The 14655-nt window shown below is 37.2% G+C and overlaps 1 protein-coding gene across 1 annotated transcript; it reads left to right on the top strand.

Moving 5' to 3' along the window:
* The first annotated feature begins 8595 nt into the window (after window positions 1–8595).
* On the top strand, window positions 8596–14655 carry plekhb1 (pleckstrin homology domain containing B1). Its single transcript, XM_023280076.3, has 6 exons — window positions 8596–8794; window positions 10967–11119; window positions 12126–12228; window positions 12304–12343; window positions 12438–12528; window positions 13839–14655. The coding sequence occupies exons 1-6, from the start codon at window positions 8749–8751 to the stop codon at window positions 13970–13972; spliced, it is 567 nt and encodes a 188-aa protein (XP_023135844.1). The 5' UTR covers window positions 8596–8748; the 3' UTR covers window positions 13973–14655.

The raw sequence follows: 14655 nt of genomic DNA, 5'->3' as shown, positions 1-14655 counted from the left end.
TAAGAATTTCAGATGAAAACCTTGATACAAATGTTGTTTTGCATTTTATAATAAAACTAATAATTTAGTTAATCTTGAACTGCCACATAAAACAGTTAAACTGAAGACAGTGGATAAGCCATCTCTTGCTTTGTGTTTATAATTTCACCAAATTCACGTACATGTACCACGTGCTGCCACCAGATGTCAGTCATATTTTTATTATGGAAGAAATGAATTTTGTGACTTACATGAGAAACTTACCAGGAATGAAGCCCAGCAGCCTGGCCACAAACAATCATTTATAAGAAAGGAATGAAATACAGGGAAACAGATACATAAATACAGTGGGTACGGAAAGTATTCAGACCCCTTTAAATTTCTCACTCTTTGTTTCATTGCAGCCATTTGCTAAAATCAAAAAAGTTCATTTTATTTCTCATTAATGTACACTCAGCACCCTATCTTGACAGAAAGAAACAGAAATGTAGAAATTTTTGCAAATTTATTAAAAAGGAAAAACTGAAATATCACACGGTCATAAGTATTCAGACCCTTTACTGTGACACTCATATTTAACTCACCTGCGGTCCATTTCTTCTGATCCTCCTTGAGATGGTTCTACTTCTTCATTAGAGTCCAGCTGTGTTTAATTAAACTGATTGGACTTGATTAGGAAAGGCACACACCTGTCTGTATAAGACCTTACAGCTCACAGTGCATGTCAGAGCAAATGAGAATCATGAGGTCGAAGGAACTGCCCAAGGAGCTCAGAGACAGAACTGTGGCAAGGCACAGATCTGGCCAAGGTTACCAAAGAATTTCTGCAGCACTCAAAGTTCCTAAGAGCACAGTGGCCTCCATAATCCTTAAATGGAAGAAGTTTGGGACGACCAGAACTCTTCCTAGACCTGGCCGTCCAGCCAAACTGAGCAATCGTGGGAGAAGAGCCTTGGTGAGAGAGGTAAAGAAGAACCCAAAGATCACCATGGCTGAGCTCCAGAGATGCAGCAGGGAGATGGGAGAAAGTTCCACAAAGTCAACTATCACTGCAGCCCTCCACCAGTCGGGCCTTTATGGCAGAGTGGCCCGACGGAAGCCTCTCCTCAGTGCAAGACATATGAAAGCCCGCATAGAGTTTACCAAAAAACACATGTAGGACTCCCAGACTATGAGAAATAAGATTCTCTGGTCTGATGAGACCAAGATTGAACTTTTTGGCGTTAATTCTAAGCGGTATGTGTGGAGAAAACCAGGCACTGCTCATCACCTGCCCAATACCATCCCAACAGTGAAACATGGTGGTGGCAGCATCATGCTATGGGGGTGTTTTTCAGCTGCAGGGACAGGATGACTGGTTGCAATTGAAGGAAAGATGAATGCGGTCAAGTACAGAGATATCCTAGAAGAAAACCTCTTCCAGAGTGCTCTGGACCTCAGACTGGGCCGAAGGTTCACCTTCCAACAAGACAATGACCCTAAGCACACAGCTAAAATAACAAAGGAGTGGCTTCGGAACAACTCTGTGACCATTCTTGACTGGCCCAGCCAGAGCCCTGACCTAAACCCAACTGAGCATCTCTGGAGAGATCTGAAAATGGCTGTCCACCAACGTTCACCATCCAACCTGACAGAACTGGAGAGGATCTGCAAGGAAGAATGGTAGAGGATCCCCAAATCCAGGCATGAAAAACTTGTTGCATCATTCCCAAGAAGACTCATGGCTGTACTAGCTCAAAAGGGTGCTTCTACTCAATACTGAGCAAAGCGTCTGAATACTTATGACCGTGTGATATTTCAGTTTTTCTTTTTTAATAAATTTGCAAAAATTTCTACATTTCTGTTTTTTTCTGTCAAGATAGGGTGCTGAGTGTACATTAATGAGAAATAAAATGAACATTTTTGATTTTAGCAAATGGCTGCAATGAAACAAAGAGTGAGAAATTTAAAGGGGTCTGAATACTTTCCGTACCCACTGTAAGTCATTATAACCAACGTCACTATCATCACCCACCAATAAAGTTCTCTTCCTAAGCTCCAAAGGCTGCCTTAAAATTAGATTTTACCTCAAATATTTCTTTTTCAGGGCTGCACAGTGGCATAGTGGTTAGCACTTTCGCCTTGCAGCAAGAAGATCCCTGGTTCGCGTCCCGGCTTTCCCGGGATCTTTCTGCATGGAGTTTGCATGTTCTCCCTGTGCATGCGTGGGTTCTCTCCGGGTACTCCGGCTTCCTCCCACAGTCCAAAAATATGCTGAGGTTAATTGATCATTCTAAATTGCCCGTAGGTGTGAATGTGAGAGTGATTGTTTGTCTTTGTATGTAGCCCTGTGACAGACTGGTGACCTGTCTAGGGTGTCCCCTGCCTTCACCTGAGTCAGCTGGGATAGACTCCAGCCCCCCCCCCCCCCCCCCCCCCCCCCCCCGCGACCCTAGTGAGGATTAAGCGGTGTATAGATAATGGATGGATTTCTTTTTAAATTTTTTTTATCATCAGAATTTATTCACATCCATCTTCTCAGTCAAACCCTTTAGCTTATCAAAGAGAAACTTTGCAGTATGACAGAAAAAAACTAAATAGTACTCATTTCAGTTCCTCCTAAATCACATACTGTACAAAGCTGATGTTGTATTAAAGTAAGTGCACCAAATTGGTTAAATAAGTGTATAAATAAGGGTGTCTATTAAGGCAGAAGGTTAAGTTATCCCTCTGCCTTGAAGAAATGTAGAAAATGTATACTTAAATGCTTAAAAGTTGTGGCAGTACAGTGGACAAAATTAAAATAGCCGTAGTTGAATTAAAGCAAGGGCAGATTCAGCTACTGCACAAGTTTCTAGCCTCAAATGCTTTCAGAAGTACTTTTTGCTGAAGTGTTTTCAAAATAAAAGAGAAAGTTTGAGCCGCCATGTTGGTTCGACGCATTTGTCGGATTCGCAAGCTGAAAGCACAGTCATGTGACCACATAGTGGCCCGCTAGTGACCGCCCACCTTGCCGCGATTTTCAGATAAGGTGTGTTTACATGTGGGAAAAACGCATCTAGTGGACACGGCTTTATAATTTGGATCCACGGATTTGTTAAAGATTTTTGTATCATTTCAAGAACACTGTGTCAGCTGCCTGCTGACTCATATGACTGGATCCTGCTACAAATCAAACCGCGGACTTATTTGTCGGAAATCATTCAAGGAACAATTGATTAAATTGTGGGGGTGTTTCCAAGTCCTATCAATTTGCACAGCCCACTACATATTTAGGTCATGCGATTTTGCATACCTACATAAGGTACACATACATAACACATGTCTGTGCTCAGCACAAGTTTGTTTTGTTTGTGTGTACATCTATATAAAATGACCACATTCTATAGTGCCATGATTTCTGGCATGAATTTTTCAAGATTTCATCCGTTGAGTAGCCTTGGCGGAATGCTGCGCTCTCTGAGTGCTTTTCTTGTTTTGTTGTTGTAGCTGATTAAAATGCAGCTAATTTAAAATACTTCAAATACATACTGAAACAATACAAATCGGGTATTTTCGTATTGTTTCATTGTACTTATCATGTACATTTAGCCTACATTATGTTGTTTAGCGTTGCTAGAGAAAGGAGTCTTGGGAATTGATGGGTCAGTCAGTGATAGTCAGTGTTTGATCCAGATTAGAATACTTCTTCAGCTATGTTGTGATGAAGCTTTATATACACTTTCACTGGATTCAGAAATATCTCAGCAGACTGAGGACTGGCATCGGCCTCTGCAATGTGTCTATCCATAAATTGGGATATTATAACGATAAACAAGATCTGAACTGTGAATATGGCTCTGAACTCCAAACAATGCAGCATTTACTCCAGAGTTCTCCGTTGAACTTTATTCCTGCTGAACTTCAACATCAACACTCACCAAGTCAGCATGTCAATGTAAAATTTTACCTCAAAGCATCACTTTGAATGTGCAAACCAGATCCTTCACCCTCATCTGTATTAACACCACATCTATTCCTCAGAAGCTCAAACTTTTTAATAGATCACAGTTTGCTTTAAGCTTTGTTCTGTTGCTTCATACAGTCAGTAGTTGTTCCCACCTTGGAGCAGCCGCAGCACCACCATTGCTGAGTTAATGCAGCCCGGCTTCACAACCAATAGATTAACGGCACCTACGACTTCTATTTACCTAAACAATAGCGAATTCAGTCCAAAGGAGGCAGCTGTGTGGGCTGCATAAACAGAAGAAAAAGGAAGAAAGCAAATATAAAACATAGCATCCCTCTCATTTTTTTCTTTTCACATCATATATTTGTGCTGCATTCGGATCTTAGCCACAGGATTCACATCACATCTACAAACAATAAAACATCACAATACCATAATGATAATATGTCCCTAAGTGACGCCAAGCAACTCTGCTTTTCTTAACTCCACCATACATGAAGCACAGATTATTTAGGAACTGTGAGCAGAGCTGTGTATGGAGACAACTGCTCTGTTCACAGGAGGTGCAAAGATTTCTATCAATTAATCTGTAAGTCCTGCTGACAGTCACACGGACGGAGCAGCTGCTGCTTCTGCTGCTTGCTTAAACCCACTGAACCTGGAAGCTTGTCACACTTATGTAATTTCCTGAGTTTTCTTTTACTTTACTGATCTATTCGCCATAAAGTTCTACTGAAAGACTTTATGCATTTCATAGTGTTGAGGAGAGGTTAAAGATGCAGACGGACAAACTTTGTTCATGTCTCTTTTATGTGTAGAATAGTTATCACCTGTGAAAATTGCTTCAATTTGTTGATTGAGTGGGTTTGTTTCCTGAAAAATATTTTTAAAAAATACACTCATGTTACACTTAACGCATAACAATGACTCGTTAGTTATTTGCACGTTCAGAGGCAATGTAATGAAGTGAAGCCTTGCAAGCTACAACTCGATGCTGCTATGTTTTTTTTAAAAAGCATTTTTTTGTTGGTTAACTGGACATATACATGTATATAAATGGATGTATCTGCACATTTCTAATTGCACAGTTCTTGTGTTATATTTTCATGCCTATTTGTATCCCATCTACACAGTTTTTAGCTTTAGTAGATACATTCTGTACATAATTATGCCTTTACATTTTCTATTTCTCTATATCCAATGTGTGCTCTGCTCTTATCTTTTATTTTTTGCCTTTTAATGCACTTTTATGATCGTAATGTCTGCTTTTATATTTTATTTCTATGATTTTAATGTATGAATTGTGCTATACAAATAAACTCGCCTTGCCTATATTCTGTGTTTAATATGCTGCTGGTTTCTTGAGTTTCCCTCAGGATCAAGAAAGTACCTTCCAACACCCACATATCCAACACAGCCTTTAATCATAGATGTGTATTTCTGTTCTTAGTGCTTCTCATTCTGCTGTATGTTTGTGCACACTGCTCACATTAAAGCCACACTGCTGCCAGCATGTGTCAGAATGTCAGACTTCCACCTCAGCGTCCATCTGAAGCCTCCCTCTAGTGGGGAAGTTATTATTTACGCTCCTCAGTCACCGCTGAACTCACATCAGTACTTCTCTGTGGATCAGAGACTTTCTTCTGTATGTATTTGACTACATTCAATCACCTAAAAATGTAGGGCAAAGGTGTCAAACTCATCTTAGTTCAGGGGACAGATATAGATCAATTTGATCTCAAGTGAGCCGGACCAGTAAAATCACAGCATAATAAACTATAAATATCTTATGTTTCAATTTGTTTTAGTGCAAAAATTAAGAAAAATAAGTGAAATTTCAACAATATTACACCTCAGTTTATTATTTGTGCATTACAACTCACAGATCACAGTTTATCTACGAAGGGACGAAACATTTAGACATTGGTATCTGGAACTGAACGATCTGGTATTTTACTTTATAACCAAAACAACTTGAACAAGAACAAGAAGAGATTATTTTAAATTTACATTAATTTCCACATCTGTGCAGTAATCCTGACCACCTGAACTGACACACTATTAAGGAAGGAGGTGAAGTTGTCCCCCTGACTCGTAAATGTATTAAAATTATACATAAAATACATTAAAGTTGTGGCAGAGCATCAACAATCATAACAAAATTCTTTTATACTGAAACTGCTGACTGGCATGAAATATCATGTTCAACATTTAAATATTTCCAATGTACGTCTTCATTTTCATAGAATATTCTTCAGGGTGCAGAAGTGTCTAAAGCAGCATTTCACATTAAGTCGGCTTACTCACTGTTTGATTTGAAATTTGCCATCGTTTTTACACTTTGCAAAGTCATCTGTATGTTTGACACCCCTGATGTAGATTATTTACAGAATAAAAGCATTATTTAGATTTAAATAACCTATGTGAGCTGACTACCTGAATAACGCCACGTTTAGGGCTGATGAATGAATGTACTAGAATAATCAGAGTAAAAGCTAAATAGCAGCAGCAAACAGCATCAAAAACTAATCTGGTCCTTTAAAATAAAATATTTTATTGATTTTTGTGCAACTACTTGCTCACTAGGGCTGGACAATTTTGGAATAACATCTAGTGGCGACTTCAGTTCAATATTCACCGTGTAATAGAAGACGTGATAGAGCATTAGCATATCACAAACCATCAAAGTAATTTGTAAAACCATTAACTCAACAGTTTAAACTTTGGGTTAGACACGCTTCATAACATTTATCCTAAACTGCAGCTTTTGCAATTTGTATGATTTCATTTTTTCGAAAGATATGAAATTGATTAATTGCTGAGCTCTACTGTTTGCGCAAAGTCAGATCAAATGATGCATAACGTAACTGTATGCTGTGATTGATTTCAGATGAATCATACTCTAAGTTCAATTCATTTTCATTTCTATGGCGCCATTTCACAGCGTATGTCAACTCAGGCTGCTGCACATGGCAAGGTGAAGACTGTATATGACATACCAGAGAAGACCCAAAAGCTGGTTACACAGATGGTGCCAGAGATGTCACAAATATTACAAATATTTAGAATCCTACTTTATATATCGATAATATCAAGTAAAACCATAGAAAAAGCATTAATTTACATGCTGACTAGACAACAATGTAATATCTACATCAAAAAACTGTATTTTTTATAGTTATATGCCCCTGTACAACGTGTGACCATAAACTGAACTGCTTTACTGTATCTAAATCATTTACCATTATTTTGACTGTTTTAACCATTTTTTAAAAATATTACAGTAGTTCAGTTTTTTTTCCACAGACAAGAAATTAGTGCACTACTTTATTTAAGTGTATGTGTGAGTTCAATTAGAAACATCTGCTGGATTTCAGCATTACTACTCGGAGCAAATCAGCCTTTGGACTTTGCTCTTAAAATTCATTGTAATTAATGGTTAGTTGATTACTAGATGATTACTTACTAGAAGATTAGCTGTAGTATCAGATTGTGTCTCTTGTTGCTTAGAGCAGTTCTGTTTTGGAAAGCAGAGCATTGAGAGAGTTTCACTCGTAAAGTGGTACCATGATAAAGTCTTCTGTGACTATTAATAGTGTGCAGCCAGAGATGGGATATCTTAGGCATGCTGGATTCTACTTTGCATTGTTGCAGTCGTGTAGTAACACTGGTGGCTAAAGTCTAACATTAGCAAGAGCAATACTAGCACATGGAATACTCTGCCAAAATACTTTTATCTTGAGTGCTCGTGTTTCTGTAATGCACCTTTTGTCCCCCTCTATTTTCATATCAATTTTCCTTACAGAAATGGAATTCAGTTATAACAAGTGATATTCCCATTCCCCTTGTGTGCTGCTATGCTTTCAGATTAATGCAGATCAACACCATCAAGATACCTCCAAACAAAACCACAAGCCTCCATGGGTTTTTTTTGTCCACATATCACATGAAGCAAAATCAGCTTGAGATAACACATGCTTTTGCTGCTATCCATCTAACATTTCACTTGTGAACAGAGGAGTCTGTTCATCTTCCCAAACCAAGACACCTGCTGATTGTTAGCAATGTCCTGTGTAGTGGTTTTTAACTCCAGTTGAAAAGCGTGTTCTTAATGAGATGATATACAAATCCTTATTTTCTGAAGTTTTGTTAGCATATTATGCAGTGATTCAAAACTATTTGCAACAATTGAACCTCAGGCAGGAGAGTTGGTGGCTGCCTTCAATACAACTTGAAGTCTGGAGCAGCTGTAGAAAATCTGGGCTTTCAGGGAAGAATCATAGATGAAACACATAAAAAAACACTAAATCGCAATCTTAAAAGACCATAAATGCATGATCAAGTGACTCCAAAAGAAATTGGCACTTTCTTTAACGGGAAATTATGTCATTGTGTGTCACCTGCACACTGACAGCTCTCATAGCTGACCTGCAGACTTAAGCTAATCTCTTGTTGTTATTTCAGTGCAGGGATTCATTTGTGAAAGCGTGTTATATACAGTATGTACATGTAAAAAAAACAAGAGGGGGGAGTCACTTTAGTTTATGAGGGTGTGTTTAAGGAGTTAACATGAGAAAAGGTATCAAAGAAGGTCAGAGAATCGCTCTAGAAAGCGTTTCTAGGATGAGACGAAGGGCGTGGTCTGCTAATCCAGAAATATCCTGTGAGTCAATCCTAGTGAGAACCAGATTAATCCTCCAGCACCTCACCATCTACGAGGAACATAAACAGAGGACAACAGAACCAGATGCTGGATCATATTGTCTTATAACAATTAAAATTTCTCCTTTTGCATCTACTGGATTATTATTGATATAAAGTAGCAACAATAAGGACAACAGATGAGAGACATGGCACTCCTGAGGTCGGGCTGGTTGTGGAGACAGAGTGAGTAGAATCTTTTTGTTGATATGAAGGTCTCTTTGACTGTTTTGATGAAGCACAAACTCAGGATTATCTATTTATAACTAGTGCAGGCAACAATTTTATATACATGCATGTTCCAGTTTCTTGCATGTGAGGAGTTCTGTCAGATTAATGTGAAAACAAACTATTTTTATAACAAAATATGTGATTACAATGCAAGATCTTGGGCTATATCGGTGGATATTTGTCCTCATCTGACTTTTCTGACTTTTTTAAACAACATCCTTGGGTATTTTAATCGTGACTACAAAACTAATAATGGAGAGATGGCAGGAAATGATGTGTGTGTAAGAGAAATGGTTAATGACGTACAACAAACAGACTTAAAATATGTGGTTCATGATCAGTGCGTTGGGTAACTCCAGTGTGTATAACACTTTCAGAATGTATAAAGTAAAAAAAAACTGTGAATTCATATAGAGTGAAAATCCCCCACTATATTACAAAAATATTCATACACAAATGTGAATATTTCACAGAGAATATGCTCTTTTTTGTACATTTGAAACAGTTTTCGAACAAATCGGGATCTGTTTAAGTTAAATTTTCTTCTCTAACACTATATATTTACAGATCATTCTTCTGAGAAGCCATATGGATGAATGCTTTGGAGTTTTAAGTCAAGTCTTACTTTTCAACACATTTAAAATAACAGAAGCTTACCCAAAGTGCTTTCCATTTGCACCATAAGATTAACAAACATAAATTTAAAACTCACCTGCTTGAAATATTTCTAAAATCTCACCTTTGAAATGTTAAAAACAACTACCTGTTTCAAACTGCTAACTGCTAAGCTAGTAACCACTCTTTAGTGTAGTACTGGAGCCCAGTAGATATTTGGGAGGTTTTAAAAACTAGCTATTAAAAAAAAAAAAAAAAACAGATCATATTTAATCTCTATTAACATAGGCAATGAATAAATCAGAATTTGGACAAAAAAAATCCACATTTTTTTTAAAGAATTGTGACTGAATTTGTGCTAATTAGGGCAATTTACAGTTTACAGTTTTACAGTTTTTTCTAGTTTGAAAAACTAGAGACAAACTATGTAAGAGAAATATTGGTATTCATGCACCAAAATATACTGATAGTAATTTATCTGTGACAGGCTTATTTGTCAGCATATTTGTAATCTGTGATAATATTTGTATGGTTTTAGGATTTTTCCACATTTTTCACAATTTATTTTTACAACACAAAATGCTTATCTCACATTTATCATTCCAAATTCAGCTTTAAATCCAGCCATGATTTTGTTTTAATGACAGGGTTTCTATAGGCATACTGAGCGTTTTCTGGAAACAAAAAACTGTACCTGTTATGAAACTCCAACCCTTGTAACTTATAATCCCATTAATTGTCCCTGACTGTGTCCTTAAGTGGCTTACCAAGGACATGTAACAGGATGCATCTGTTGGGAAAAGCATTCCATCCTAAAGCACAAATATGACAGAAACACACGACATTGTTTGACCTAATTAAAGGATACAAGACTCTGCTATCTATCTATCTATCTATCTATCTATCTATCTATCTATCTATCTATCTATCTATCTATCTATCTATCTATCTATCTATCTATCTATCTATCTATCTATCTATCTATCTATCTATCTATCTATCTATCAGAGAGGCCTATTTCCAGTAACCCTCACTCATGTAGTCTAATGCTACATTGTGTTAGCTAATGGTGTTGAAAGGTTAATTGATGATTAGAAAACACTTGTACAATTATGTTAGTTTTATTTACTATCTCTTTTAGGAAAACCTGGAAAAACTATTTCCAAAACTGTAAAGGCAAAATGATGGGGTTATCATTTTGTTGATGTATTTTACAAATTAGCTTGCAATTCACCATGAAAACTAAAACTGGACTCCACATCATATGTGATGTGTTCTGTGCTAAATGTGTTGCAGACAGTGCTGTTGTAAAAAATGAAGCTACTCTGTTGTACAAACTATGTGGTAACACTGTTTCTAAATTACCCCAAGCATCTTTTTTATGCATTAAGTTCTGCAAAATAATGTTTTCATATGGGATAATGTATATGCCGGCAGCAATATATCTGTGACAAGGAAAATATTGGCTGAGAATATTGGCCTTGCTAATGTTCCACTGTGTCTCCTCTTTAGCTTCTGTCTTAAAACGCTGGAAGTTAAACTGGTGTGACCTTTGGATAGACGGGAGTCTTTGCTTCTACAAGACTGACAGCAGACGAGACCTGGAACACCGAGTTGGCCTCAAAGTATCATGCATAGATGTGCAGTCTGGCCTGGAGTGTGGAGGTAGGACACGGGAATATGAGGCCATTTGACCGACCCAAGCGTGGTTATGTTAAAAGGCATCCGGGTTAGCTTATGGCTTCATGACAAAAACACATGTACAGATGTAAACAAAACTTTACATAAACTTCCTTGAAACATATGACCAGAAAAAGGTTTGTGGGAGAGAAGTTGAGGCCTTTAATTCCAAGAACACCAAATTTGCTGTCACGCATGGTGGTGGCAGTATTATGATCTGGGGCTGTTTTCATATAGGGGGAAACAGGTGCTTTACACAAAGTAAATGGAATTATGAAGAAGGAAAATTACCTCCACATTCTTCAGGAAAGCCTAAAATCATCAGCCAGAACGTTGGATCTTGAAGGCAGTTGGGTGTTACAACAAGACAATGACCCCAAACACAGTTTAAAAATGGTAAAGAAATGGCCAAATCAGGCTAAAATTCAGGTTTCATACTGGTCTCCTCAAATTCCTGACTTAAACCTCATTAAGAACCTGTGCACTATGGTCAAAAAACAGGTCTGTGTCACAAAGTCAACAAAATTATTGAACTGCACCAATTCTGTCAAGAACAGTGGTCGAAGTTACAAGAAGCTTGTGGATGGCTATCAAAAGTGCCTAGTTGAGCTGAAAGTGGCCAAAGGAATTCAACCAAATATTAACACTGCTGTATGTATATTTCTGACCCAGCAGATTTTGTCAAATTTCTAGAAGACCTATAATAAACCAAAATACGTGATTGTTTTTTGTGACAAAGATGCATGGGTTTCAACTTTTCCATCATAGAAAATTCAGACACCTAAGACTGCAGTGATACGGTCTTTGCAAGTGTAGGTAAATTGTAGCTCACAACCTTATGCTCACAATACCACTACGTTGCCTTTGACAATGCTCTACAAGTTTACCTCATTAATCGGTTTCTTATTTTTACCTGCTTTTTGTGGTCAAAAGCACTATATTGTTCAAGATGCAGATTTGTGGCTGAATTCCTCCTTTAACTTGGCTGCAGGTGTGACTCCACCAGAGACTAATCCCAGGGAGAATCTCATCGTGGTTCATCTCAGAGACGGCTCAACGCTCAACCTGTGTGCCAACAGTGAAGATGAATCAATGTAAGTAGCTTCGTCTGCTCTTTCTTCCTTTGCAACCATCAATCAGTGCCTCATTCCTGCTCATTTCTTCCTCAGAGCCTGGAAACTGACGCTGCTCGACACCAGGAGGAACCCAGTGAGTCCTCAGTGTTTCCTGTCAGAGCTGACCAGTGAACTCAGCAAGGTTTCCATCACTGAGCTAAAAGCTATGTTTTCTTTTCGTACTGTAGATGTTCACATATGATCCATATGATGACTCGTATCAGGCTGTTCCTCTTAACAACTACCACACCATCTACATCACACCTGGAGCAGGACCAGGTATGCTATTGTAGAGAAAAACAGAAAACAGGACTGATTTATTTGTGACTTGTGATCAGTATTGCAACAAAAGGAATATAGGGTCATTCCATTTGAAATTATTACATTCTTAGAAACTATTTCTGCTCAACCATGTCTGATATTTTTATAGCATAAAATGTGGATATTTATAAAGACATCAATGAAATTTGAGCTACATATATGAAATACTCTGGCTTTTTTTTCTTTAACAATTTCTGAGATATTGTCATTTAAGCAAACTCTCAAATTCTAACAGACAAAAAAAAATGCTGAAATTGAGTTGATGGGCATTTTTTTTAATTACTATCTCAGAAAATACATGATGAAATTTCACAGATGGGACAGTCCATCTTGAATCCTAACTTTAAAAAATAAATAAATAAAAATTCTGCTTAACCATCTCTGATTTACCTAACATTTCTATAGCATAAAATATGTATATTTATAAAGATATTTGTGAAATTTTATAAATGTGTCCCGAGATAACTATTTTTAAAGCAATTAAATTTCCCCATCAACCCACTTTCACCATGATTTTTAAATTTGAAGCTATGTTTAAATGACAATATCTAAGAAACTTATAAATATAAAAACTTGAAATTCCCACAGTTTTTTTCTCAACATGACATTGAGTCAGAATCTGCAAGATTGGACAAGTCTCTGATTGTGATGACTTGAAATATGGATAAAGAAAACACTGAAGGCATCATGGAAAGTCCCAACTTTAGGCACATAATTACAAAAAAATTATGATGCAGAAGTCAACTAGTGATATTTTCTGAACCATATGTGGCTGCGTGTCACAATAATATAAAACAAAACATAAAATAATTTTTAATATGAAATATTTTATCACAGAAATGACAGCTTTTTTTTTTTTTTTTTTTTTTACCCATAATCAGAGATTAATTGATCTACGTGCAGATATAATAATGCAGATTTGTTTAGGTTCATGGCATCTCTTTCAGGTACTGCATATGATTTGTGGATTATCCAGTATTTTGTGCTGATTCTTGCATCCTCATCATTTAATTTGAACTACTTTTGAAGTAAATAAATAAAGCCAGAGGGTATATGCTCAGCAGAAATCACAGTGAAGCAGCATTTATGAGGGAACAATGTAAACAAGTTTTCACCAGTGCTGTATAAAATGTTATTTTAGTGCAACTGTATTTTTATTTAGTCTCAGATACTCAAACACTGACTCATGGAGGTGATTTTAGGGAGTAATTCATTGTATTATTAGAAGTAGAAACTTTAAATGGCTCTTTTCTGTGCCATTCTTCAAGGAACCCACCAGGTGGTTGTTCAAAGGGACCCGTTCGATGGTATGGTGGAGAATATAGCACTGGGAATACTGACAGGGATGGCGGCAGGAGCAGCCATGAGATCCTTCCTCTGGATGCCGTTCTTCTTCTGCTGAGACGAATGGCATTATTAAGAGGACAACACTTCACATAGGCCATCTGGCCCCATAGAACGGAGCCGAACATCCAACAAGAACTTGCAAAAATGTGTTTTTCATCATCACTGATATCATCTCTGTCCATATTCGCTCTGATAAACAGCAGCTTATGTGGTTCCATTGGTTTGTTTTTTGTTTTATGTGCAGTTCGCGTGTAAACCCAAAGAAGGCGAAAAGGATGCTTTATATTTATATGTTGTTTATGCTTGTATATACATCACACTGAATGGACATCTGCAAAATGGGGATTGTATTTTGCATCTGAAAGCACTTTTATCTGCTGATTTTTCCATTTCGAACTGAACCTTGATTTGGGATTGTTTTGTCAAACTACAACTTTTAATGCCAATATTAAGTTTGTTTGACTTTGGATCAAACTGTCAATGAATCCGTGTCATCTGAACAAACCCCACATGCTGATGAAGACCAAGAGGTGGGGCTGAAAGCTCCAGAAAAAGCTAGTAATGGGCAACAAGTTCAGAATATCTTTCAAAGTATAATTTCTTTTGCAACCTTTATTACTTCTTCAGATGCACAGTGAAATTAATTTTAGAGTTAAATTAATTTAGCATTTTTTTTCTGTAATTCTGTTCTGTCTGTATCAACATAATAACACTAAAAGAAAACATGTTTCATTCTCA

Source organism: Amphiprion ocellaris, chromosome 14, assembly GCF_022539595.1.
Source record: "Amphiprion ocellaris isolate individual 3 ecotype Okinawa chromosome 14, ASM2253959v1, whole genome shotgun sequence".
NCBI lineage: Eukaryota > Metazoa > Chordata > Actinopteri > Pomacentridae > Amphiprion > Amphiprion ocellaris.
The sequence above is the reverse complement of the archived record's forward strand: the minus strand, read 5'-3'. Positions and strand labels throughout refer to the sequence as shown.

Excerpts from the sequence above, each read along its gene's own strand:
- plekhb1 (XM_023280076.3), top strand. The coding sequence starts at position 8,749 with ATGAGAGACATGGCACTCCTGAGGTCGGGCTGGTTGTGGAGACAGA. Across the intron at positions 8,795-10,966 it reads GGGCTGGTTGTGGAGACAGA|CTTCTGTCTTAAAACGCTGG; the intron begins GTGAGTAGAATC and ends TCTCCTCTTTAG. Across the intron at positions 12,344-12,437 it reads TCGACACCAGGAGGAACCCA|ATGTTCACATATGATCCATA; the intron begins GTGAGTCCTCAG and ends TTCGTACTGTAG.